The sequence below is a fragment of the Penicillium crustosum genome, assembly GCF_028827405.1.
Source record: "Penicillium crustosum strain IBT 35664 chromosome Unknown utg000001l_segment0_segment0, whole genome shotgun sequence".
In the NCBI taxonomy this organism is placed as follows: domain Eukaryota; kingdom Fungi; phylum Ascomycota; class Eurotiomycetes; order Eurotiales; family Aspergillaceae; genus Penicillium; species Penicillium crustosum.
In genome coordinates this window covers 4,067,080-4,093,777 of record NW_026623122.1, presented here as the reverse complement: position 1 = coordinate 4,093,777, position 26,698 = coordinate 4,067,080, and the positions used below count along the sequence as shown (strand labels likewise).

At 48.8% G+C, this 26,698-nt stretch overlaps 10 protein-coding genes across 10 annotated transcripts; 6 read left to right on the top strand and 4 right to left on the bottom strand.

Moving 5' to 3' along the window:
* Positions 1 to 914: 914 nt before the first annotated feature.
* N7487_001540 (uncharacterized protein) lies at positions 915 to 2,738 on the top strand (the record flags this gene model as incomplete). Its single annotated transcript, XM_056869288.1, has 2 exons — positions 915 to 1,008; positions 1,066 to 2,738. The coding sequence occupies 2 exons, from the start codon at positions 915 to 917 to the stop codon at positions 2,736 to 2,738; spliced, it is 1,767 nt and encodes a 588-aa protein (XP_056734072.1).
* A 6,612-nt stretch (positions 2,739 to 9,350) lies between these two features.
* N7487_001539 (uncharacterized protein) lies at positions 9,351 to 12,853 on the top strand (the record flags this gene model as incomplete). The annotated part of the gene is made up of 11 exons (XM_056869287.1): positions 9,351 to 9,399; positions 9,720 to 9,857; positions 10,110 to 11,729; positions 11,790 to 11,877; positions 11,934 to 12,046; positions 12,102 to 12,149; positions 12,209 to 12,243; positions 12,296 to 12,384; positions 12,449 to 12,484; positions 12,544 to 12,734; positions 12,789 to 12,853. 11 exons carry the CDS (start codon positions 9,351 to 9,353, stop codon positions 12,851 to 12,853), a joined length of 2,472 nt encoding a protein of 823 aa, XP_056734071.1.
* Positions 12,854 to 13,579: 726 nt separating this feature from the next.
* On the bottom strand, positions 13,580 to 14,967 carry N7487_001538 (4-hydroxyphenylpyruvate dioxygenase family protein; the record flags this gene model as incomplete). The annotated part of the gene is made up of 4 exons (XM_056869286.1): positions 13,580 to 13,714; positions 13,771 to 14,128; positions 14,191 to 14,250; positions 14,306 to 14,967. The coding sequence occupies 4 exons, from the start codon at positions 14,965 to 14,967 to the stop codon at positions 13,580 to 13,582; spliced, it is 1,215 nt and encodes a 404-aa protein (XP_056734070.1).
* A 469-nt stretch (positions 14,968 to 15,436) lies between these two features.
* On the top strand, positions 15,437 to 16,219 carry hmgX (the record flags this gene model as incomplete). Its single annotated transcript, XM_056869285.1, has 1 exon — positions 15,437 to 16,219. One exon carries the CDS (start codon positions 15,437 to 15,439, stop codon positions 16,217 to 16,219), a length of 783 nt encoding a protein of 260 aa, XP_056734069.1.
* A 202-nt stretch (positions 16,220 to 16,421) lies between these two features.
* hmgA (putative homogentisate 1,2-dioxygenase (HmgA)) lies at positions 16,422 to 17,965 on the bottom strand (the record flags this gene model as incomplete). The annotated part of the gene is made up of 4 exons (XM_056869284.1): positions 17,881 to 17,965; positions 17,317 to 17,826; positions 16,605 to 17,255; positions 16,422 to 16,545 (listed from the first exon to the last, which is right to left on the bottom strand). Exons 1-4 carry the CDS (start codon positions 17,946 to 17,948, stop codon positions 16,422 to 16,424), a joined length of 1,353 nt encoding a protein of 450 aa, XP_056734068.1. The 5' UTR covers positions 17,949 to 17,965.
* A 271-nt stretch (positions 17,966 to 18,236) lies between these two features.
* On the top strand, positions 18,237 to 19,526 carry fahA (fumarylacetoacetate hydrolase FahA; the record flags this gene model as incomplete). Its single annotated transcript, XM_056869283.1, has 1 exon — positions 18,237 to 19,526. The coding sequence occupies one exon, from the start codon at positions 18,237 to 18,239 to the stop codon at positions 19,524 to 19,526; it is 1,290 nt and encodes a 429-aa protein (XP_056734067.1).
* A 225-nt stretch (positions 19,527 to 19,751) lies between these two features.
* On the bottom strand, positions 19,752 to 20,432 carry maiA (maleylacetoacetate isomerase MaiA; the record flags this gene model as incomplete). Its single annotated transcript, XM_056869282.1, has 1 exon — positions 19,752 to 20,432. One exon carries the CDS (start codon positions 20,430 to 20,432, stop codon positions 19,752 to 19,754), a length of 681 nt encoding a protein of 226 aa, XP_056734066.1.
* A 772-nt stretch (positions 20,433 to 21,204) lies between these two features.
* On the top strand, positions 21,205 to 23,819 carry N7487_001533 (uncharacterized protein; the record flags this gene model as incomplete). Its single annotated transcript, XM_056869281.1, has 3 exons — positions 21,205 to 21,412; positions 21,476 to 22,103; positions 22,157 to 23,819. The coding sequence occupies 3 exons, from the start codon at positions 21,205 to 21,207 to the stop codon at positions 23,817 to 23,819; spliced, it is 2,499 nt and encodes an 832-aa protein (XP_056734065.1).
* A 198-nt stretch (positions 23,820 to 24,017) lies between these two features.
* On the top strand, positions 24,018 to 25,361 carry N7487_001532 (isoaspartyl peptidase/L-asparaginase; the record flags this gene model as incomplete). Its single annotated transcript, XM_056869280.1, has 1 exon — positions 24,018 to 25,361. The coding sequence occupies one exon, from the start codon at positions 24,018 to 24,020 to the stop codon at positions 25,359 to 25,361; it is 1,344 nt and encodes a 447-aa protein (XP_056734064.1).
* A 132-nt stretch (positions 25,362 to 25,493) lies between these two features.
* N7487_001531 (uncharacterized protein) lies at positions 25,494 to 26,548 on the bottom strand (the record flags this gene model as incomplete). The annotated part of the gene is made up of 2 exons (XM_056869279.1): positions 25,494 to 25,852; positions 25,906 to 26,548. The coding sequence occupies 2 exons, from the start codon at positions 26,546 to 26,548 to the stop codon at positions 25,494 to 25,496; spliced, it is 1,002 nt and encodes a 333-aa protein (XP_056734063.1).
* Positions 26,549 to 26,698: the final 150 nt, after the last annotated feature.

The window sequence follows — 26,698 nt, the reverse complement described above, 5'->3', positions numbered from 1 at the left end:
CACTTCGGAACTTCCTGAGGTCGGGAAGGTATAGGAAAGTCTAAAGTACTGGGGGGACACAGTGGAAACCATGGTACGGAGGATCTGAATACATGGATATGGTATCAATGTAATTCAGGGCCCCGTGATGCGATCGAATTTTCCCCCTTCACCGACCCTTATCCTCGGTCTGGAGTTATTTCGGATTTTCATATTTTAATTTTCAATTATTTTTCCCCTTGTATTGTCATGTTCTTACCAATAATTCCAATAATTCCTATTCTTTTTAAGGAATAATTCAATTTTCGATTTTTCGATTTTTCGATTTTCGATTTTCAAATTATTTTTTCGATTTTCATTTAATAATTTATTACCGTCCCCCTCTCCTTCCACTCCACTCCACCAAAGTGCCGCCCCCCGTCATTCTTATTATCGTTCCGACTCCCTTTCTCTTCCTTCTTCCTTCTCCAGATTTTTTTTCAAACCGTTCACCTCACTCTCAACCCACAATCTCTCTCACCCGTCAATCTTGAAGGATCATCTCAATCCGCTCTTTCAATACTCGCTCCGTTTCTCCGACTCTTCGCCCCGGAATCTCCGCACTGTGGCGCTCTGACGGAAAATTGACGGACATTCGACACCTGATTCTTCACTTCACTTGAAAATCTAAATCCTTCCTCAACCTGTATCTTTCGCGTGAGCTTTCGATTGCATCTTAGACGCCAAACCCGATTGATCGACTCTCTGCATCACACCGCAGGGCCCAGACTCAAATTTCAAGGTCCATTCTAAAAACCGGTTGATTCTTACGAACTTTCACCACTGCATCTCAAGCGCCGTACGACCACTATCGGGGGAGACGGCGACCCCGGAACATCAATCAACGATCCTCAATAACTACAATCAGCTTCACTTCTAGTTGTGGCGTCGCGAGAATGCCTTTAACGACACCGGTTCTCTCGGTGGACGCGGACAATATCCATAAGGTGGATACCGCCAACGCTCAAAGTCTCCATGGAATGTGGATGGGTAAGTGACAATTCTCCTGGTTTGGAGATATCATTGTTTTGCTGACCTCTCATGCAGTCTTTTCAAAATGTGCCGACTACATGGACCAGGGCCGTCGACTTGAAAACCTCAGTTGGCGGTTGTGGACTCGCGAAACCTTCTGTGTCGAACCTGAAAATTGCAACCGTACTTCCGCCCTCCCAGTGCTACGATCCGAAGCTGGGGATTTGCCCGAACTCTCCGCCAGTGTCGAGTCGGCTGCTTCTGACCAAGCCGAGCGGATCGAAGCTCACATCAAGCGTCCCAAGTTTTCCGACTACCGACCGGCCGTCGTTCGCGAGGACTCACTAGCCAGCCTCGGCCGTGGCAAGGAGAAGCACATCACCTCGTTGGATTTGGAGCGGATGGTCCTCAACATCAAGGAAAAGAAGCAGCTGGAGCCCAGGCCTCACCCCGTCGAGCCTGCTGCCCCCGTTGTCGACATTACTCCTCGTCCATCTACCCCAACTCCCACTCCTCCCGCCGTCTCTACCGCTCGTCATGTTCCTCATTTCTCCGTCCGACCGACCCCATACCCCCATGAGTCGACCGAGTCCTGTTCGACAACTGCCCCCGAGGGTAATGAGAGTGACACTGCACAGGTCAACGCGTCCGATACTAGCGTCTCATCTTCCGGCATTCTTCCTAGTCGACCTGAATTGATCAAATCTACCAGCATTGTTCGTGGATTCTCACCATCACACATCTCATCTTCCTTCAGATCGCAGCCAAGACTGTCTATCGACCCTAGTCCTTCCCGTTCTGCTACGCAACTGAGGCCATCGCCATTGAAGAAAAAGGGAGGCATGTTTACATTGGGCGGATCGTCTGGTGATGACGATGAAAGTTCATTCGAAGAGCGCATGGTTCCTCAGGCGGCCCAGGAAAACGCGACCGGTGGAGGGTTGAAACCGAAAATCAACAACCCAGACTCTACGAAAAAGACTGCTTCTTTCAGCAATCAGGTCTCGTCCCACATCATTCCTAACTCGAAGGACATCAGTCGATCCGACGAGGACGCCATCGAGACTGACGATGAAGTCTCGGAGAGTGCGATCGAGGACGACGAAGATTCTGATTGGGAGGATTCCATTACTGAGGGTGGCGAGTCCAGCGTTGACGAACAAGGAGGAATGTTCCAACGGGTTGATTCCCGGCCCAATCTGGTCTCTCGCCGCTCGATGCTTACTATGATGATGCACCAGCCGGCTCGCATGCAATCAAACGCGTTCCGGTCCAGTCCCGCACTTCAACGATCGCGGTTGACCTCACCCAGCGGTCCATCTATTCCTCAGTCCCCTCCTGACAAGGAAGATGAAAGCTTAGTTATGCGTGGCCCCGATGTTCCCCGATCGAAGCCTATCGTTATGAACACCAATGGTTCACAGTCTATGGCACACTCTCCACGAACCACCCGTCGTAACATGCTTGCTACTGAATTGACGGAATCTCTCCGCCGGCATCTTCTCTGGGAGCGCCAGCAGAAAAGCGCGACTGCGAACGCTTTCCTCAAGCGTCGCCACACCGCACATGATATGAAGAACCTCCAGGAGTACCCTGGCCCCAAGGGTCCACACAAGGGAGTCGGTCCGAATCAGGCCAGTGCTGAAGCAGACCCCAATGCTGCCAGCTCTGACTTGGGCAAGAATGGCTCCTGGACTAACTACACCACTGACTACGGTCCCTGGGAATACCATGTGAAGGGATGGTAGTTCATTCGCCTGCGCTTCACTTCACCTACGCGCTATTTGAATTTCCACGGACTTGCTTTGCAACACAGCACAGCTTTTCTTTCTTGACACGTACGATCACGATCATGCATTGCATATATGGCGCACATCTGGGATTATTTTTCTTTCTGCTTCGTTTTCCTCAATCTCATCGGCTCCCGGGGCAGGGATGCTATCACAGCATTCACTGGGCGTTTGTCCTGCATGGAGGTTAACACCAATTTCGAGGGCTATTTTCTTACGACCTTAATATCCATGTACAGCTCATACCCCTTGTGGTTTTTTTTTTTTTTTTTGGCCATCAACGGTTGATGCCACATGGGTTTCGATTTCTTGCGTCTTGTTTTTCAAGATATTTCCGGATGGGCTTTTTATGCCCGGACAGTTCACCAAAAAAAAGGGGTTTATTTTATCATCTATCTCAGCGCTGCGTCCCTTACTACATGTCCATATTTGACTGCAGAAAACGCCTAGCATTTGTTTCACTACTCCCGATTATCATTGGAGAGATAGTCATGTTCTTTTTCTTTCTCTGCGATACCTGATACCACACATTTTATGTCTTGCCATTCATCTGGCACCGATCTCCGCGACCGGGCCAGAACTTGTACGCTACCTGATGACAGCTAAAAAAAAACAAAAAATCAAATGAACTAAATCAGAGAAAACCTGTCCTCACATGCATATCGTATTTCCTTGACTGCAGGTTCAGATATCAGAAGAGGGGGCTTGCATAGGCCTGGATTGGCGGTCTGGATCTACGTCGTAGTGTAGTAGATAGCTATAGCTTTGCTGCAGAGCACGGAGGATACCAGAGAGCTGCGCAAATCCCTCCCTGCGATAACGGCGCCAGATTAATCATGTGGAAATTCAGTGTTGACTTTGTGGCGCTGACACGTATGAGAGATGAGTCTTATGGCATAAGATCGATACCTGTCTGCATGTACTTCCCATGCAAGTGGTCATGATTTATTTTGATTACATTGCCTAACTATACAGGTGAATTGGTACTTAACTACATTCATGCTTCTTAAGATGTAGCCTTATACCAGATACATCTACAAGCCGCATATTGTGCTCCTCATATCCAAGAAAGCTGATTTACAACCACACCCGGGGTATCAACAAAGGAAACGACAGAGTCGCACTCTATTATGAATAATCATCGAATCATCGAATCTCCTAATGCAGTATCACCTGCCTAGACAGGTATGGGGAAGAGTTTAGCTATGAGTTCATGAATGGACGTTTCAGTGACAATCTCCGCAGATCCCAGGGCGCCAAAAATCCTAAAGGTCAGGTGGGATGCAAAAAAAATGGAAAAAAAAAATGGATACAGGGGTGTTCAATCAAAAAGCAGCGCACTTAATATCCCGGGGCCCCCGTTCGGAATCTTGGAAACAGGATGCGCAAAAGTACCTATCTCTCCCGAGAAAGCGAACAGTTCGCGTAGATCTAGAACATAGCCTAGAAACTCGAATTCTTTTTTTTTTTCTAATTATAAGTTAAACCATATGCATGTGTAATATCATGAGATTATACCTTTCAAGGTTGTGATATCCTTATTTGACATCGATATTAACGACCCAGTTTAAACCCCATACAGCCCCCCGGAGTCTTTGAAGAGAGTTTACATGGTACTATGGACCATTCCAAAACGGACCCGATCGACCGGTGAGATCCTCCTCGGTGCCATCTTCTTTATTCGGCTTCGCACTGGTCGCTGGCACATGCAACGAGAAGCTATGTCATCTTTACATTAGTTTATGCCAAAGCTCCCGGGGAATTCGGGAGAAGGTGATGGGCTTGTAAATCGACTCGACAACATAAGTGCTCAGTCCGCGGGGGCTTTCTCGCCCTGCATAGTTTGCAGGGCCAGCTCATCGGAGATCTCGGGGGTGTGTAGGATTATATGAGGGGTGTCAGGGTGATTGGACTGGGGTCGCGCCGCGTGGCTGACAGGGTGAGTTCTAGGCCTGGTACTTTTGAAGATGTAACTTCCTTGATCTCGGTTGGATCTTGGGGTTTATTTGAGCTTGGGGTTGTGCGATGGTACTTCGTTCGATGTACAGACTAGTATTTACTCCCAAAGGAATGTTGTAGGGAGGGAATCACGTTCCGTTGGAGGGCCCTCATTGTGACATTATGAGTAATTGTAATTGTAATTGTTATTTACATGGATCCGGCATGTGTTATGCGTGCTTTGATCATGATTTTTGCCTTCGCTTACATTTTGCCATTCCTTAATGGTGGATTGCCTGAAGGATGAGGATTGACGTGCAGATCTTTAATCAAGGCTGCCTGCACTGAAGGGTTTGTATCACGTTGATGTCATTCTCGCCATAATTGCGTTTTCATATGCCTCCTCGGTTGAAGTTATGCTTGTTTTCATCAATGTGTCAGAGTTGTGTGCAATTCCAATAGAAGAACGCTCGCGGAGTATACATCGTCGCTTCTACTATGGTTTTGTTGGGTCCACAGTAGTCATGTGGCAGCTGCACATGACCAGCGCACATGATCCGGGGGTGGAGCCCCTGGATTTTGATGCCCAAGATTCATTTCTTTATTGTATGCTCCTATCTTCCTTCGACTCTTTTCTCGCGTCTCATTTCATCTTTGAATAATACCGGTGAACGCGCGATCGAACTAATATAATTTAAGATGGTCCTCCCCCGGTCCGCAGTGTCTCAGAGAGTGACGTATGCACAACCTTTTCTCCAACTTTGAACGGGTGTGGGGATGAAGACTTTTTCCTCCTGAAACACCCGACACCATCCCCATCCCAGCAAAATATCCAGTGTCTCCGGTCATACCCGAGCCGTGGGGCTCCAATGAAAACCGATTCAATGCTAGAGAAATAAAGATCCGAGATCCAATGAAGCCAATAACATGGATATAACAGACCTCATGTCAAATTGAGTAAGATGCGCTCAAAACCAACCTTGGCACAACATAAGCCAGATCGTATACTTTTATATCACAAGCCTCTTTCTTCCGTTCCGACCTAATGACAGTGAAACGGCGAATGTGAGACAAGAGCCTCCTCTAGAGCCATCCTCGATTCTCTACGGAGAATACGGAGTACATTGTGTGCACATTCCATCTCCAGAATCCACCTGCCCAGTTAGGGCTAACACTCCTCCCCCGGCCAGAAGAGTCTTCTCGATCTCAGCTTCATACAGGCCAGAAAGGTGGATATTGCAGTGGATCACTCACAACCAGCGACGGGGATGATTCGTTGTCTCCTTTTTCGCTAGTCTCACCGGTACTGAAATGTTTTTAACTGACGCTGTACGGAGCACGGAGTACACTTGTAACAGCTTCGGCTCCGCATTTCCTCTTTGGGACATCACCCAACTTGTTACGTTCTAGGTAGGTATCGCGTACCGTGTACCGCTTACTAACCCCCACGGACCACTCCACGATCAGGGCTATTAGGCAGAGGCGTTGTGAAGCAAAAGTGGATAGCCTTTTTGCCGCACAATTGACGCCTAACTGGTTCGTCGGGTTCGGGTTGGTGTGCGCCCGACGTGAAATCGGCATGCCGATGCAGCATACTCCGTACTCCGTACTCCGTATAGCGTGCAGCTCCTCAACAAAAGCTACTATATGCGAGGGTCCGAGGATTTCCCGCCCTTGAGCTGGAAATCGAGGGTGTTTCCGGAATTCCAACATTGGTACGCTTTTCATGCAGCTTCGGTTGGTTTGTCTAGGCTCTTTGATGATTGAGGCGAATATTCGACGCGCAAGAATCTTCGTTGATTTCTTCTTGATCGTCCTCCACTACGAATTGATCGGCCCACCATGACCCATACCATCCCTGTTTAGGCCTCTCGAGCTCTAGAACAGAGCCGATCTTTATTCCGGCGCAGACGTATTTTAGACTTGGGCCACTTAACTAACTACCTTCATGATACATGCCCAACCCCTTCAATTCAGGGGCAATTTCGGTCATTTCAGTAACAGTTCTGCACGACGACAGATATCTACCCTCTCAACTCACTTTAGGAAGTTGTCCGTATGCACGACATCCCGCGTTCCGTGGCTGTCCCGAACGAAGTACTGCATCAGCGACTATTATTAATATTCGGCGAAGTCCCGAAGGAGGCGCTCGGGATTGGCCCCCGCCTGGATGCAAACCCGTTTTCCTTTGACCGAAAAAGGAAACGTTCAGTGACACTGAACCTGCAAACCCCAACCCAATTGCCTGGCCTGTGATTGGCCAGATTATAATTCTAGGCCCTCCGGTGTATTATGGTCACGTGTATCAGCTTTCCCAGGAGCTCTGTACTCCGAAACCCCGCAAGATGCCAATATGCTCAAATGCCGTCATATTATGGAGTAGATTCAATAACCTTAGTCGTAGTAAAAAGGTAAGTACATATATTATCGGGCAAATTGATATCTATGCAAATGCCGACATATGCTCCAACCCGAAAAACTGCAAGCTATGCCCATGGTCAAACGCGCCAACACCCATGGAAGACCGTGCGAGATTCTGGAAGGCTTCTGGAAGGATGATCCGGTTGGCCGGAGAGTTCCAGGTCCGATTCGCGCCTTTCCTCTTTCGGTGTTTTCTTACTGTATTGTATTTGACCCTTACATTACCACACACAGCGGAAATCTCAGTACCGCGGAGCGGAGCTCCCATACCGATGTCTTTCTTACAATACCATTGACCGAGGCTCAATTCAGTACTTTCATTACCCTTGTACCTTGGTGCGGAGTTTCTTCGGTTGTATAGTTGTTATAGGACATTTGACATGTTCTTTTGAACAGCTCTGAATTTAGAACTGTAGTTCAGTTGATAGATCTTAAGTAACTTAAACGCAGCCATGTGGAATGTTATATCTAAAACGCATGTATATCTTGTAACTCCCCGAGGGCTTGGGCTAAATACCGGTGTCCGACGACTAGCGGCAGCCACAGACAGGGTTTATGCACGGAGTACAACATTAGAGGTCCCACTGTATGTGCAAGTGACCTCCGGATAACCTCGCCAAACCCGTTTCCTTCAATCATGTTATACGCCACAACTGTGGTGTGGGATTTTGAGAGTTTCCTCTATATTGAGGCGTGAATTCTTTCCTGTATCTGTACAACATGGTATGTACATATGCTTTGTCGCACCATGCAATTTCCGGTCTTGAGAATCTACTCCCTTGTTTATCTTTTCTCTTACTTGATTACTCCATACTTTAACCCCAATGCCTTTAAATGTCGGGGTAAACACGTAAAACCCACCCGATGTGTGCCATGAAAGAGCGGTAGAGTTCGAAATATGACTACAACATATATACGCACTCAAGCCATCTCCACCCCCCGAAAAAGAAAAGCAAGATAGCCGTTATGGCTAGTGGATCGATGTTGCATCCAGGCTAAACGCACTACCCTGGCGAAGGCGCACCCATCACGCAGGGATGAAGTTCTAGAAACTGCAATGCGAACCCCCTCATCTTCTCCACGCAACGCGGACCGACCGCCGCCCATGACTGGTGGCCGTTAAGTATAATATTGCAAGCTTGTTGCGCCCGTCGGGTCGTATTCCTCTCTCGGTGAAGGTTTACCTTTTCTCTTATATTAGTATGGCCTCACTGGCCGGGGTTGGGCCCTTGCTAAAGGGGATATCCCCCGACATGAATGTAGGAGATAAGGCGCATGCCGCGCTCCGTGTAGTATATACTCTGTTGGCAGATTGGAATTCGGGTTCCTATTTCCCTCCTGGTTTTCTTTTCTGACGGCTTTTTGTTTTTTATGCTTTTTGTATGCAATGGTGATGGGCAGGTGCGATTATTGCCAATTATTGCTGGTGCTTGGTTGGGATTTTGCTTCCTGTTGTGGCTTCGAGCAGATTATGTGCTTTAATACATGAACGCCACAGCATTGTGTTGGGATTCGGACGTGCAATGACGAATGCTATACTTGAAGTGATATTAAATGTGAGCTCTAAAGGACCTTGCAGTGATGATCATTATTAATCTTGTTGAGTCTGAATCTGTACTCCGTACCACATACGATGTAGACATATGCACTAATGAGGGGGGATCTACAAAGCACTCCATATTAGAACCCCTACGAATATTCTAGTGATCTTCGACTAGAAACCTGCAATCCACTTCAAAGTCGATTCATTGTGACTAACAGTACTTTGTACTACTAGTTAGTATGTATGACTGGAAATGAGTCAAAGGAAGGCGAATGAGATCATCGGTTCCGCCTGAAGTCTTGGCATTTTCCTGCCAGCAAAACCGTAAACAACTATAACTTCTTGTATAGCTTCATATCTTCAGACCTTAAGATATACCACTTATTTGTGGCCTATTTTGACAATTTACGTGTCACGTGGTTGTATCTCTTCACGAGTTTTCTGCCTTTTTTTATTTTTGCTTAGCGCCGTGACTTCAAAGATCGCTACAGCTACAGTTCAGACGGTCGCACATTTCGGCTTACTTACTGTGCAGATCTGGTCCTGTCGATCTCCTCCAGGTCACCCGATCTCTGCGTTGGCAGCGCGCGTCACCTCCAAGTCGCCCAGAACCCGACCATTCCATTCTGGATCACTTTTCGCAACACGGCTCGAGGCTCAGTTTCAGCATGGAGAATAGGTCATTTGACAATGCGGGTCCAGCACCCCAAGCCCAAGGTGAGTCAAGCATAATTCTATTATTGGCTCGTAAAAGCCATCTAGCCGGAAGCTTTTCTCCCAATCATTTCCATGAGATCTACTTGGGCAGATTATCTGGGTCGGCCCTCCACCACAGACCACAGGCTTTCGTATTTCCAGCCCCTGTTGCATGTCCATGCACCACATGTTGCGTCCGCCACAAAGCCTATCAATCCCTATGTTATCTCCTAGGATTCTGTTGGTGTGCAGGGTGGCCCCGGTCTGCCCATATGTCTGGATCGGAGTCGGCCGCTCACAACCTTTTTCGATCACACGCTCATCATGCTTTTGTTGAACAGGTACAGAGCTGCCATCCTCCTTGACAACTGATGAGTTGTCAGCGGTCCGGTCGCCTGGTGTTGCATCCGCCGATGAAACAAGTGCTCGCCAGTCATCGACTCGGCGGCAGAAATGTCGCTTTTTCAAAACCAAAAAGGGTAAGTCTGCGTTCTGAGTTTCTGTCTGTAAGGGCTCTTTGCCTATTTTGCCACTACTATAATCGACGCGTCATTGAATACGGACGGGGTGCCACAAACAGGCCCCTTCGGGAATGCTTGTACACAGCATCTGCCATGTTCACCCGAAGGGTCAATGATACCGAGGTTATGACCAGTATTGCATGATCGACCCGCGTCCTAATCCTTTGCGCATGTATTATTGGTGACGGTCATATGCTAACATTGTTCAAGGATGTCGACTTGGGGCAGCATGTCCGTATCTACATGATGCCTCGGCCATTGAGGCTAAGGATCCTTCATCTGAACAGCAGACACCATCCCAATCTCCGGCAAATGGAAGCCGGAGTCCGGCGCAAGCCATTGTCACTGGGGCCGAGAGATTGAACATTGGTGAGAACCAATCGAAACGAAGCCCTGTCGCTGCTCCTGTCCAGCCCCAAAGACCAGTTTCCAAATTGGAGCAGTCAGACCCCAGGGAATTCCAGATCAACCAATTGAGACGGCGTTACCGTCCACAGGAAGTCAATGATGCCCAGGGTACTACTTTGACCTTTGGGTTGGTACCTTCTGATCCGGACTTCCCCTTTGAGCTTGAAAGACTACAGTGTATTATGCAAGTCCCAAGCTCATACCCAAAAGGGCGACCCAAGCTTGCAGTGACCAATTCTGAAATGGAAGCTCCTTATCAAGCAAATATCGCCAGAGGCTTCGATGATATTGTCGATTTTACGTACCGCACCAATGGCCGAGGAACTCTTTTGGCCTGGTTGAACAATCTAGACAAAAAGCTCGAATCATTGCTAACCACCCTGGAGCGTGGGCCAACGCTGAAGTTCTTTGCTAACCTTGGTGATGGAGCCACAGCTAAAGAACCCACCAAGGCCCAGGAGAAGACTCTAAGCCAGCCAAGCCCGTCTGAAGGCCATGTTAAAACGCCCAGTGCTGCTGCTAAGCCAACACCACAAGCGCGAACTGTAGCACCTAGGCACACAGCCGAAGCAAAAGCTGCAGCTGAGAAGAGGCGGGCAACTGAGACCAAACAGCTCGAGGCGCGCCTTGGAAGACTGCCGATGTACCAAAAACTGCAAGATGGCAGGACTTATGTTATTCCCATCCAGCCAACTAAAAAGGATCGCCTGCCGCGAACACTTCAAGCACTCAAGACCGTGAGATTGGTTGTGCCACAACTCTACCCGCTCGAGCACAGCTCAATCAAGTTGCAGGGAGTTGAAGGCCCCGAAGTGAAAGCCACAGAAGTGGGATTCACCCAATGGGTAGAGCAGACTTCGCAGTTGAGTCTGGTATCTCAGGTCAACTACCTAGCGAGCAATATCCATAAATTTGCTGAAACCCCCTTGCCAAAGGAGGAGGAACCCACTGAAGCCGTACCTCCCACTGTTGAAGAGGAAGAGGAAGAAGTCGTGGAGGAGCCCACAAAAGCAACTGCCGCATCCTCAACTCAAGATAATGAAGACAGGCCACATCTTGTTGTCATTCCACGCCCACCCGAATGGTCGGTTCCTAATCCCACCAGCGGCGCCGAGGGGACATCAGGCGAGTCTAGTTACGAGGAAGACGAGTATTCAGATGAAGAGGAAGATGAGGAAGGCGGTGCACCCGTCCCTGCATCAGTGGATAACAATGCGCCCGGACGAGGCGTCGCACTTTCTTTTCCTTTCTTAGAGCTTTACGGAATTGAGTTGCTGGAACTCACAAGCCTCAATATCACGGTCAAATGTGATAGGTGTAAGGTGGCAGTCGACATCAAGAATGTACCACAAATTACCGATGAGAAGGGCCACATGGCGAAAATGGAGTCATGCAGGAAATGTGCTAATAATATGAGTGTCGGTGAGTATACACTAAATCTCATTCTCATTTTCAGGATGGATTACTGACTCCCATGTGCAGCATTTCGGAAGCAGTTGATGCATTCCCATGCCAATCGTGCTGGCTACCTTGAATTGGGCGGCTGTACGATTGGGGATATGCTTCTTAGGTTGGTTCACCCATCGATATCAGTAAAGCGCCATCTGTTGACTCATTTTGTTATAGCGACTTCATCCCAACGTGCTCCGAATGCTCGACCCCCCACCCGGCACCAGGTATACCTGCAGTTCGCGGCGAGAGTGCTATGGGTATATGTCGCCAGTGCCATCGCAAAATGGGTATGTTCTAATACACAGTGTCTGTCGTTTGGCTATTAACATATCCGAAATCTAGTATTCAAGATTCCTGAGGTCAAATTCCTTCTAGTTGGAAGTGCCACAAGTAAGTTCTGATATATCGAACTCGATACAGACACTTTTACTCATTACTATATTATCTAGTCACTTCTCGTGGAGGCCTCCCTGCCAAAAGAAAGGTTCGTTCAATCTACAACCCATTATCATGATAAAATCTAACAATTATCCCAGCCTCAGGAAGTCCTCGGTATTGTCGCAGGACAAGAACTTCCGCGACGCGGTCGTTGCCAGCACTATGCCAAGAGTCAACGCTGGTTCAGGTATGTGATCCGCTATCGATGAGTTGGTAGCACTCGACAAACAGATTATACTGACCCCCTACAGATTCAGCTGCTGCTCAAAGGTCTTCCCTTGCGACAAGTATGATTACCCACTGGATATAACTACGTACCTCTTCATATGCTTACTGACTTATCTAGATGCCACGACGCGGAAACCGATCACCCGAACGAACACGCAAATCGTATGATATGTGGCTACTGCTCCCGCGAGCAAATCTATAGACCCGAGAACTGCGGTATCTGTAAAGCGGTCCTGATTGGAAAGGCAGGTAGTGGGTTCTGGGAGGGTGGAAAAGGAACAAGAAATCGGGCTCTGATGAGTCGGAAAGGTATGTCATTCACCTCAAACTTCCTCTGAGTGCACTCGTCTAATGGGACTCTAGATCCGAGGAAATTCAAGCGGGTTGGAGGCAATCCTCCCACTTCGAGTTCATCGAAGCGGAAGTAAATGAATAATTGAGACTAGAACTATTGAATATTTCACCATGGCTCTAAGAGTGTTGTGATAGGCACCTTCAAGTTTATCATCTCACAAAACCTTCTTTCAATCCAAGTAGCGCAAACCCAAACATAACATCATCAATATCTCATTATCACCTGCCTTAGTTATTCGTAAAAAAAAGTCAGTTACTCGCCGAATACCCGTACAACCAACATTGAAACTCAACATCTACAAACACCTACAAAATGCCCACATACATGATATTAAAGTAGTATGCGTTGCTTCTTTTGGTTGTTAGGAATGGGGCTCAGGAAATTTATGAGATCAGTTAGTTGCTTCACATTGGTGGGTTTAGATTAGGTGTCCAATATTCCAAAATTGCTTCAGTTAAATCTGTTGTTTCTCCCAAGGCATATAAATTGTCAGCTGGAAGACACTCAACACCACACTTACCCCATTTTCACTGGGCATAGCCTTTTTGCTAGCTGGGGGTCAGTTCCATTTACCAATTACCACTAGGAAGCCGGAGTCTACAAAAGCTGACGATCCCATATCTCCCAAGCAAGTATCTACCGACTTAGGTTACAAACCTCGACGGACGGTGAAATGATCCAAAAGTTGAAATTGTTATTGAGGGAAAGCCCCTAATTCGCTAAATGCATGCAAATTCTCAAACTGCAAGTGCTCATCAAGAAAAATGGAAAATGCCCGCCTATCCAAATCTTTTAGTCCTTAAACCAAGTTACCGCGGAGTTCCTGCTCTCGTTCGATAGCCTCGAATAGTGACTTGAAATTGCCAGCTCCAAAGCCTTCGAAGTTGTGTCGCTGAATAATCTCAATGAACACAGTAGGACGATCCATCATGTGCTATTTATCTGGTTAGTATAAAGTTATGAATAATGGGGTCAATAATCTCCACATACCTTAGTGAAAAGCTGAAGCAGATAGCCACCCTCATCGAAATCAATCAAAATATCCAAGCTGCGGATGGTCTCGAAGCTTTCCTGCAGTACCAAGCCAGACTGCTTCAAGCGAGCTTGCATATCCGTGTAATATGTCTCAGGAACCTTGATGAACTCGACACCACGTGCCTTCAGATTGGTGATATCACGGATAATATCGTCGGTGTGAAGGGCAATATGCTGTACACCGGCACCGTTGTAGAAGTCCACGTATTCCTCGATCTGGGATTGCTTCTTGCCCTTTGCTGGCTCGTTGATGGGCATCTTGACGATCTCGTTGGGTGAGGCCATAACCACACTACTCAAAGCCGAGAACTCACTATAATTATGAGGTAAGTTATGGTGTCTAGTGATAAGCTGAAATATATGAGAACAACTTACGTGGAGATCTCGTTGTCATCGACGGACCAGAAACGGTGGAAGCCAAGAGCCTTCTCATAGCTAAAAGGTGGTATCAGTAAATGAGACTCAATCAAATAATCCGGGCCAAACCTACTATTCACAGATCTTATCCATCTCATTCCAGTCCTGGTTACCAACACAGTGATCGATATGTTTGAGATGAACACCAGGCAGGAACTGTACAATGGGATCCTCATTGCCAATCTCGGCACGGTAGCCTGGAATAAAGACACCACGGTATTCACTGCGCTCAATAAGGGTATGGGTGGTCTGGCCATAAGTTTGGATGGTAGCAGTCTTGAGATGGCCACTCTTATCTTCAAGGACCTTAGGGTTAGAGATAGCCTTGGCACCATTCTTCACAGCAGCAAAGAAGACATCATCGACGTTGTCAACCTCAAAGGCAACATCCTTGACAGCATCACCGTGTTTCTCAAGGTGGTCATGGATCTCCCGTAGCTCGGCTTGCTCTTCGGGATTGAAACGGTCGATTTGATCAAGAGACCGCAGAGGGGAGGTCAGGATGAAGGTGATATCACCATTGCGGATAACATGGGAGCAGATGTTGCGGCTGCCAGTTTCAAGGCCCTTGTAGGCAATACGCTTGAAGCCCATGCGGGTGATATAGTAGCTTGCAGCTTGCTTGGCGTTGCCAACGTACCAGTGGACATGGTCATAGCCGCGATAACTGGCCACTGAAGATGCCTCGGCGGCAACTGAGGGAGGAGGACTATTGGAAATATCTGAAGGGGCCATATTGCTGGATCTTTATGTTTGTATGATGATATTGATGGGTGAAATGTAGAAAGATGGTAGTACAAGATGAGCGACGGTTGAGTTATTTGAGTTACTTGAGGTATTTGAAGTTAAGTCTAGGTACATTCCCGTTTCTTTTAAATGAATGATCGACCAGTAACCGCAATTTGTCTCGGCGGATATCTATCCCAAACGACTGTCTGACCTTTGGACGCCTTGTCATGACTCCCGGCCGTGCGGCTATTTCAGGACCCTGGAATATCCGGCTATATCCGGACCCGCTGAAGCCCTGTAGATCCTCGTAATATCCGAATACGCTTCTCTTAGATTCTCAACTCTTTGAGACATTTGGTTTCATTCTTCAACTATTCTGCACTGATCCTATTCTAAATTAATTCTCATTATCACGTCAACCCCTTCGCGTCGACCCCTTCAACTGAACACTTTCATCTCAACACGAAATCCTAAAATGACTTCGATCGCAACTGCTCGCCCATCATTGACATCTAATGATTCGGCTGTACTACAAGCTCTATTTGATGCCGAATCATCCCCATCGTCAGGAGTCATTGTTAATTCATCGCTCCCCTCATGGCCATCATCCCTGAACATCTCTGAAACAGACTTGGCGTCGCTCAAGAGGCGTGAAACAGACATCATCCGCAAGTTGCAATCAATCAAATCACCAAGTCTAGAGATAGTCCAGTCAGCACTGAACGACTTCGACACTCTCATCACTCAGCATCCAACATATCCCTCCGCATACACAAATCGCGCACAAACACTCCGTCTGCTGGTCGATTTGATCTACGGCACAGAAGTGGGTAGTGATCAGAGCACTGACACGGAGATAGCCGATGCTGCTCTCTTTGCCCCTAAGACATCCCAGCTGTGCTCCCGCATATTCTCTGACATAGGCCAAGCCATAACCTTGGCCACTCCCGCCTCTCCCGCCGATGCAGTCTCAACAACCCAGGGACGGTTATTGGCTGACGCGCACACGCATCGGGGATACTTACTCCTTAAAGCGGCACGTGTGAAGAAGGCTGGTTCTAGTATTGACGAGGCAGGACCGGAGCGTCTGCGTGGACTTTCAGCTGATCAGCTTGAGGAGATGGCTAGTCGGGATTTCTTCTTTGGGGGTCGCTATGGGAATAAGGTTGCGCAGCAGCTTTCTGTGCAGACGAATCCTTATGCTAAGATGTGTGGGGCTATTGTAAAGGAGGCGATGAAGAAGGAGCTTGAGGGGTGAAGATAATCAAGAATGGAAAATTACTTTAGATCCACATTTGGAATAGTGAAGCAGACTTTAATGTAACCTCATTTTTGAGAGATTTGATTTGATTGGATCCTGGTATCTTGCTATCTTGTCATGCTATAGAACTAGTTAAATTAGTTAACTATTTGAAACTGTGTACATGTGTCCTCATTGTAGTGCTCTGGCCCAAACAAGTCTAGGCCTTTTTGTTAGGGTTCACAAAGTGCCGTTTCAGAGGCTTCCAGCTGTGCTCGTTATATTCTGGCTGCACCTTTTGACAGGTTTTCAAACCCCACTCCGAGACACCGACCATGTGAGCACTAAATCATTGTCAGTAAATATAACAAGTCTCGGAACTGATAGACGAAATTGAACTAACCTTTCAAACATGAAAGCCATACTTCCATCGCCAACCTTTTGAGGCTTTAGCTCAGCATTGCTAGCCCCCTCGAAAGCACCCGAGTCGGGACCATGTGCACTCATGGCGTTGTGCAAACTCGCACCAGCAGGCTTGAAACCACCACCAACCTTTGCATCATAGTCACCAGAAATCAGACCCATAAACTCCGACATGGTGTTACGGTGGTACCACGGTGGGCGGAAAGTACCCTCCGCGACGAGCCAGCGAGGAGGGAAGATAACAAAGTCAGCCACGGCGGTACCAACGTGGTCCGATGGAGCCGTCAGCACGGTGAATATAGAAGGGTCGGGGTGGTCGAATGAGATCGAACCGATAACATTGAATCGGCCGAGATCGTATTTGAAGGGGTAGTAGTTGCCGTGCCAGGCGACGACATCGAAGGGGGTGTGGTTCTGTCGCGCGGCGAAGAGAGTGTTGTTGAATTTGCTGTAAAGCTTGTACTCGCTCTCCTCTTCTTCGTCGTCAAAATCAGCAACGGGAGCTTGGAAATCGCGTGCATTTGCCAGGCAGTTGGATCCAATGGGACCCAGCTCCGGGAGCTGGTAGTGGCCCTGGTATATTTCACAGATGTATCCTCGCACAGGGCCATCTGGGAGGGTCACTCGGTATCTGATGGAAGTGATTAGTTGTTGATTACGATATAACATCGATGGATAGGTATGACACCTACCTAACACCGCGAGGGATGACGCAGATCTCATTTGGTCGCACAATAATGCGACCGAGCTCCGTCTGGATGTCTAGCACACCGTGCTGAGGTACAATAAGGAAGTCTCCGTCAGCAGAGTAGAAAGCTTCCTTGCCCATGTCCTTGCCCGCGGCATACAACAAAATGCCTAATCCTTGCTTCTGAGTGGGGTCTCCAGATCCTGCAATCAAGTGGAGTCCATGCACCCAATCGACCTTCTCATCTAGATCGAAGGGGTTCCATCGCAGCTGGTTGGGGATGTGGTGAAGCTTCTGGGTCTCGGTTGTCATTCTCGTATGGTACGAGTCGGCATCTTCCGCGACGAAGTTCTCATGAGCTGCTGCGGGTAGAATCCGATAGACCCATGTCTGCTTATTCTCATGACGGGGTGCGGTGAATGCTGTACCCGAGAGCTTCTCGGCGTAGAGCCCATATGGAGCTTTCTGTGGGGAATTTTGACCGACTGGCAGAGCTCCTTCGACGGCTTCCGACCTATTTATTCATTAATTTGTGTTCGTTTGTGTTGGAAGCTATGTGTATACATACTCGTGATACGAATCGAAGCCCGTCTGGTACTTATAAGGATCGGGGTGGTTGAACTTAGTGACAGGCATATCGGCAGCGATGTGATGTGATGTGGTTTGGATAATGCCGACCTTTGTCTTCATCAAATACCCCAGCTCCACCCTCGGATCTCTCTCAAAGAAGCAAATAATCTGAAGTGTCACATCATTCCGCGGCAATCTGATAATTCCCGCGATTATCCATCGTTCCGCATCGGCTGAATGCGGGGGGAGCGGACAAATTCCGCACCACTTGGGAGCACTAAACATTATAGCTAGGTAGTTAAGGCCCGTAAACTTGTTTTCTCTTTCTCCAAACTCCTCAATCATTACTTCATCATGGCTTCCTGGCTTCAGATCCCCAAGAACTCGCCGTTCTCGCTCGCCAACATCCCGTTCGGCATCATCTCAACACAGTCTGTATCAAAGACAGCTGCGATTGCAATCGGCGACCATGCATTGAACTTGAGCGCATTCGCTTCGTCTGGAGGCTTCTCACAGTTGCCCGCTATCGAGCAACACCTGGCTGTTTTCAGCCAGCCAACACTGAATGACTTCGCTGCACTTGGTCGCCCTGTGCACCGACAAGTGCGCGAGTATCTACAAAACGTCTTCCGCACCGACACAAAGTTCCCACAGGTCCTTAAGGACAATGCCGCCCTCCAGAAGTCAGCTCTGCTGCCCTTGTCCCAGGTTACGAACCATGTCCCCATGCAAATTGGAGATTACACCGATTTCTACGCTGGTTTGAACCACGCCTACAACATTGGCGTCCTCTTCCGTGGCCCGGACAATGCGCTCCAGCCTAACTATAGACACCTTCCTGTTGCCTACCACGGTCGTGCCTCCTCAGTCGTAACTTCAGGCACTCCCCTCCACCGCCCCCAGGGTCAGATCTTGGCGAATCCCACCGCGGACCCCAAGGTGCCTACTTTCTCCCCTTGCAAGAAGCTCGATATCGAGCTTGAGCTTGCTTGCTTTATCAGCAAGCCCAATGATCTCGGCAAGCCTGTCCCAATTGACGAGGCCGAAGACCACATTTTCGGTCTGGTTCTCATGAACGACTGGTCCGCCCGTGATATTCAAGCTTGGGAGTACATCCCTCTGGGTCCCTTCAATGCAAAGAACTTCGGTACGACCATCACCCCTTGGGTGGTTCTGATTGATGCGCTCGAGCCTTTCCGCGCCGCCGGTTTGGAGCCTGCAAACCGCGAGTCTCTTCTCCCCTACCTGCGCGAGAAGCGCGCTGAGAGTGCCTACGAGATCCCCCTCGATGTCGAGGTCACCAACCCCGGCGGTCAGCCCACTATTATTTCTAAGAGCAACGCTCGCAACCTACTCTACTCGTTCCCTCAGATGGTTGCTCATCACACTATAACTGGCTGCAACTTGCGCACCGGTGACTTGCTGGGATCGGGTACTATCTCTGGTAAAGAGGCGAAGACTCAGGGTAGTTTCTTAGAACAGACCAACGGCAAGATTCCTCTCAAGCTGGCAGACGGCTCTGAGCGTATGTTCCTTGAGGACGGTGACACTGTTACTCTGCGCGGTATGGCTGGTACAGAAGGCAACTATGTCGGCTTCGGCGATTGTGTTGGCACTATCCTGCCTACGGTTTCGCTGCAGTAGATGACTTAAAAACCAAATTAAATGATCAATGTGTTATGTGATGTTTTCTGTTTTGTTTAATTCTACAATATAGAGCTTGCAATACAATATCTCAACAGTTCTATTCAGCCGATACAACTAGGATAAACAATTGCCTGCTGTACAACGCCATTTATAACTAGCACGGTGATGGAATATTCTAGAAACTTTAATTGAGAGTCAATTCACTACCTACAGCCTTTTTAGCTATTCCTTAATGCGAAACTCCTCGGGGGTATCATCCTGCGACCTCCAATGTCCCTTCTTAACAGCCTCCTCCATCTCCAAGTTCTTCACAATCTCATTCGTAACCGGGAACTGACTCAAGTCAACACCGAACCGCTGAGCTCCCCAGGCAGCAGGAATCAAACACAGATCAGCAATGGTAATAGAATCTCCAACACTAAACCTCCCAGCGGATTTCTTAACAACAGCCTCGTACGCCCTTAACCCATCCTCCATCAAATCTTTGGACCATTCCGCACGATCAACACCCAGCGGTCCAACCCGCTTTAGAATTCTGAGGTTTGTAACAGGCTGTATATCGCAAGAGATAATATCCGCCAGCGTGCGGACTACAGCGCGGCTCTCTGGGTCCGAGATCGGAGGGAGCAGCGCGGGTCCTTGTTCTGGGAATGCTTCTGCAAGATACTCAAGTGCCGCAAGAGACTGCGTGATTGTCACGGGTGCTTTGGAGTCGTGCTGGATTACTAGGGCTGGCACTGTTCCTGAAGGATTGATGGCCAGATGGGCTGGGGAGGATTGCTCGCCCTTTAGGAGATTCACGTAGATGGATTTGAAAGGAATTTGCTTTAGGTGTAAGGCTATCCGGAGTCTGGCGGAGCAGGAGGAACGGAAATAAGTGTGGAGAGTCACTGCGTCGGTCATTGTGGCTGAAGGATTGTGGTAGTATTTGATCGATGGGATATTGGAGTAGCGATGATATGAAAATGGACCTAGACAAGGAAGAGCGTTTGTGCTTATAAACCAAACTACACGAGTTCAACTACGATATAAGTTACTTTTCCCCAAACGCGGATCTTGTGTGCCGGTTTACCTTGGCCAGGTGGACTCCCTTGTACATGTAGAGTATGGAGGCGGAATGATTTCCGTTCAAGCCGAGTTCAAGCGCTGTACGCACATTTCGGCTATGAATCTCGGGGGATATCATTTTTATTACTATATTATTCTAATTATTTGCCTAGAATGTGGGCTATTCTACTTGTAGTGTACATCGTACTACCTAAATTGCACTAGAATTGTTGGGGCTTGAAGCATTGATACTCTGTGATATATATATATATATATATATATACGATTTCTTCTTCTATTGGTTTTTAAGTGTCGGTTCAACAAGGGTTGTCATCACCAATCAAATTCAGGCTAAATTAAAACATAATTCCATTCACAAAATATATTAAAATAAAATACATATGCATTGAGATTATTTTGATTAGTAGACTAATTCTCAGCTCTGGTCAAAAGTCCGATCCTAAAATGGAGAAGCTTATGCGGGGCCGACGGATATCGCCGGGTAATAATCCTTGCTTGACATCTCTTTGTCTCCCTGGAATTATCGATAGCATCACCAAATATCCACAGAATCCACAGAACCCACTTCAGGAGCGATCCTGGCTAATCCGCCCAGGCACGGTTGATGATGGATGGTGTCAGATCCTCCCGTCCGGACAAGCCGTATCAGCGCACTTACAAGGCATGCATCCCCTGCCGGCAACGAAAGGCCAAATGTGACCTAGGAACCGGCCCAGATGGTCTTCCGATCGGCCCACCATGTGCGCGCTGCCGAAGGGAACTAAGGGAATGTGTATTCCCCGAGAAACGCGCGTGGGAAAGGTCCCGCAAACGAGGTACGCTAGAATTAACTGCTTACCATATCTCAATCGGCGGGTACCTAACTGGTCAATTTCTAGCGCGGTCACCAGAGAGCTATGAGACGGATGTCTCACCCAGACAGGCCAGTCACCTTACGACGTCGTCGCCTGATACTTCTGTCCTCGCACAAGTACAGACCCAGAACACGCATCATGCAGGCGAAGTAGCCAACTCAACACCCGAGACCAACTTTCAGCGAGAGCCCAACTTTCAGTCGGGATGGTCATATCCTCGGGATCAAGCGGGCTCTCATCGTGGCTCCCTTGATAACCCTTCCGTAGGGCCCTCGAAGGCTAACCAGTCACCTTCTCATACATATGAAAATAATAGACACCGATCGAATTCTACCCTCGCTAGCTCTATGATGCGCACCGTCGTGTCAAGTGGCAATGATGCACTCAATATTCTCTTCGAAGCTGCAACTGCCCAAGAAGACAATAGTCCCGATACTAGCTCTGAATCACTAGCTGAGCCTCCATCGGCAGGTCCGAGTACTCAAGATCGAACACCCGGAAACCACGATTTCGTGTTTGAGTCGGTGGCGCGGGTAATACACCCCGTCAAGCTATCTGACGCCACTCAAGACACTCTCAATGTCTGGGAGGCTTGTCGCTTTGTCAAAATGGGCTGGTTCAGTGCTAGAGAGGCTGTGACTTTTATTGATTTGTATGTTCCCTCGCATGTTCCATGTCTACCAAATAAATGCTAACCCGAAGTAGGTTCTATAAGAATATGTCCTGTTTATCTCCGATCTTGACTGATTTCTACGCCAATAATCGGTATCACTACTGGCTGATTACTCGGGAGCCAGTTCTATGCTCTACCATTCTCATGATCTCTTCCCGCTATCACGTCCTTCCTGGAGCAGGGGGAGAGTCGAGGAATTTCTTTATCCACCACCGACTGTGGTCCCATTGCCAGAAATTGACGATGCGGCTAATATTTGGACAAGAAAAATCAACAAAATCCAAGGTGCGAAGTCTTGGTACTGTGGAGGCGCTTCTGTTGATGTCAGAATGGCATCCTCGCGCTTTGCATTTTCCGCCCGAGACAGATGGCTGGGACGATGATTTAATCCCGTCAGCCCCCAGGCACCATGATAATAACGAATCAAGCTCAGCACCTGGTAGTCGCGGGGTAGAAGATATAATTGAACCAGCACGCCGATCTGACCAAATGTCCTGGATGTTGCTTGGGTGTGCACTATCCCTTGCACATGAGCTGGGCATATTCGAGACAGAAGGAACCAGCTCACCAGATGACGAACCGGAATGGAGAGACCAGATGGCAATTCGTTGGCAACGTGTACAACGTCTGCTATATGTCTATATCAATCAGTTGGCTTGGCGCATCGGATGCATGTCACCGATTCCTCAATCATTAAACCATGCTATCCTAGGCGGACGGAAGCCGCAAGGGCTAAGTCCCCCGGGCAGCACGTGGCTGACGTTCATGGATTCATGGATTGAGCTTACCAAACTAGCCAAATCTGTCACTGATATGTTCTTCCCCTCTGCCGCATTTGCACGCCAGCAACTGCACAGCGGCCGATATGTAGGCCTTCTCGAACATTTCCGACCACTTCTCAATAACTGGAAAGACAAGTACCTACAGCCCCAGGTGCTTGACAAAGCATTCTACAACGATCTCTTCATCGAATACCACTTTGTCCGTGTCTACACCCATTCAGTGGGAATGCAAGCAGTAGTGGAGCGTGCTGTCGCAGAGAACGACCCGAACAACTTCGACGGAGTGCGACCAATGACCATCGACCCAACCGACTACGAATACATCCAAGAGGTGATCGAAGGATGTGGCCAGATCTTACAGAAAGTCACCCATCTAGCCGAAGCAGGGGCACTAAGGTTCTCCCCAGTCCGAATTGTTCTTCGCATAACCAGTGCCTCGATCTTCTTGATGAAAGCGCTCAGTCTGGGTACACGACAAGCCAAGCTCCAGGAATCAATTGAAATATTAGAGAAGAGTATCAAAGCACTCAAGTCAAACGCCTTGGACGATGTGCATCTGAGCACACGGTATGCTGCACTGCTAGAAATGCATGTCTCGCGCTTGCGGCGCAATCTACTTGCGTCGTCGAAAGTGGCGAAGAGTAGCCAAGACGCTACGCGAAGATCATCCATGGGACCCCCTCCTTGGCCGGGGCCAGACACTGGTGACCGGTCAAATTCCATGAGGGCCCCGGTAGTGCAGGACCCACCGCCAGATATGGGATACATCCCGTCCTTGAACGATATTGGGGCAGATAACTGGCTTTCGCTGCCCTTTGATCCATCGATGGCGCCATTTGATATGAGCCATGGATGTCAATTTCCGATGTATGAAGGTGGAACATTAGATTTTATTTGGAATCTTCCATCATGATAGAGTCAACTCTGCACACAGAATACTTAATTAAGTAGCTTTGTACATGGCCCTGGGTGGTCGCAATTACGCAATGTTGATAGAAGATATGGATGATACCCCAATTCAGACAATGTTACTCCGCCTTATCTTTCCCCGCACCAAACAACAACCAACATCGCAATTTCAACCAGCCCAATTACCTAGATACTAGGCAAAATGACGAACCCACCATCATTCAAACCAACCCTAATCATCCACGGCGGTGCGGGAAACATCCAACGCTCCAAACTCCCCCCAGACCTCTACGCCGCCCATCACGCCTCCCTCCAATCCTATCTCCGCTCAACACACGCCCTCCTCAAAAATGGCAGCACAGCACTAGATGCAGCGGTCCACGCCGTCGCCCTCCTCGAAGACGACCCCCTCTTCAACTGCGGCCGCGGCAGCGTCTTCACAACAGCCGGCACAATCGAAATGGAAGCCTCCATAATGGTGACATCTGTCCACCCCGACGCAACACAGCCAGGCACAATCAAACGCGGAGCAGGCGTGATGGGCCTCCGTAATGTGCGTCACCCGATCCGTCTCGCGCGGGAGTCGCTTCTCAGATCGGGTGTCACCGCTGATGGATCTCCTGTAGATGACGGGGGGAGTATGCATTCCCAGCTCGTTGCTCCATATGTTGAGAATCTTGCTCGGGATTGGGGATTGGAGTTTTGTTCCGATGAATGGTTCTTCACGCAGAAGAGGTGGGATGAGCATATCAGGGGATTGAAGGGCGAGGAGGAGCCTGTCTTTCTAACTCAGGGGACTGTGGGATGTGTCTGTCTTGATCAGTGGGGAAACCTGGCTGTTGCTACTAGTACCGGTGGTTTGACGAATAAACTGCCTGGGAGAATTGGTGACACGCCTACGCTAGGAGCTGGGTTCTGGGCCGAGTCTTGGGATGAGATTGTCTCGGGTGGTGGTGAGGCAGTGCCGGAAGATTCCTCGGTGGGTAGCTTGCTACGCGAGGCGAGGAATTGGCTGGGGGATTGCATGCCATCGTTCTTGCGAGATCAGGCCCTACCTAGTTACTCGCCAATTTCGGGTGATGGTTCATCCCGACAGCTGGACTTTGGGTCTGAGAAGGCTTGTCATCTTTATAAACCTTCTGCTCAATACTCTAGCCGGCGGGCCATCGCAGTCTCTGGGACTGGGAATGGAGACTCGTTCCTTCGGGTTGCGGCTGCGCGCACGGTTGCTGCAATGCTACGGTTTTCTTCGCCCGGTGTCTTCCCTTTTGGCCTTGCAGACGCAGTGACGGCTGTTACTGGGCCTGGTGGTGAACTTCAACGTTCGGCCGGCTCCAGGTGGAACAAGACTGGTGAGGGCGAAGGAGGTATTATTGGTATAGAGGCACGGATTTCCCCTGTGAACAGGGCATCCGATGTCAAACTACATCGGGGCAAGGTTGTATTCGACTTCAATTGTGGTGGTATGTGGCGTGCTTGGATAGAAGAGGATGCTGCTGGTAACGAAGTTGAGAGGATTATGGTCTTCCGAGAGCAATACCAATAGAATAGGAAGCACCTGTCAATTTGTTACAGAACTATAGTGTAAGGGAAGATTGGCGGTTGGATATTTCGTCTTGTATTAGTTGTCAAAACCCGTGACATTATCAGATTGTCTCACACGGGGTGTAATGGAATGCTATAGCTGTGGCTGCGACATGGACAGAAAGAAGTCGGCTACCCGGTGGAAAGATTCCTTAGGTGTCCAGGGCGGCATAGCATTCGACCTCGGGTCCCCATCCGGTAAGTATTTAACCAACGAGAAACACATCATGTCGAGGTCCCTTGGCCCTTCCCCTGTTCGCATGCACGGGAATGAAAACACATAGACGAAGACCGCATGAACTTCCGCAGCAGCAAGGAGATTGAGCTGTGTGCCGAGATAATCGGCCTGCTCCCGCTCGCTCCGAGTCGGGACGACGCCACCTTCGAAAACACCGCTCCCATCTGGATTCGTGCTCTTCAGAAGCATGAATCCGCCGTCACCGCGGTCAGCAGCTCCCTCATAGGCGCAGCAACCAACCTCCATAACGGCAAGAGGCTTGTCGCACCTATGACGCTCGTTACCAGCAACATATTCCTCTTTAGTCTCCCCCGGCGATAGTAGTCGATACCGACGATGTCGAATATGTCCCAGTCTACCAGTTCCCAGGTGCCAGCCGAATATGTCAATAGCCCACCAAACTTGGCGCGAATAACCTTCACGAAAGACCGCAGGACTTTGTTTAATTCCACGCACTTATCGCGTAAGACCTGCGGAACATCTCTAGTCATTTGGCCACCAGGGAACTGAGCGCCGAGCCACATTGCACGTTCATAGAAAGATTCACCAGGAAAAACCCCTTTGCTGAAGATCGTGTACTCGCAGCTGGCAACAAAAATAATCTCTACACCTTCGTTCCGCAGTCGCTCTGCGGTCTCCGCGGCGTTTTCAAAATAGGCGCGCGTCCCGTCGATGCCTTCGTTCATCTTCCACGGGTTAAAGAACACCGTGAGTCCCATCGAGTGAGCAGCCCGTGCGGCAGATTCCAGTCGATGGATCTCCTCTCCTTCGATCCGTACAGCATTGGCATGCATGTCGTTGGCAATAACGCGCATGTCGTACTCTACTAAGATGGGATCGAAGGGTTCGACGGAAAATCCCTGGTCTCCGAACCTCAGTCCGACGTCATAAACAACGCCGCGATACTTCATGGCTGATGTTGGGTGAACTGGCTCGATTAGGATTGAAGTACACTGAAACTCAGAGAGAGCAGGAAGAAGATTTGCTTACTGAAAGAGAGGAACTTTGAGTGGAAAGAGGGAGGAGCTAAGATAACTTGATATGCCGGAACACTAGCTACC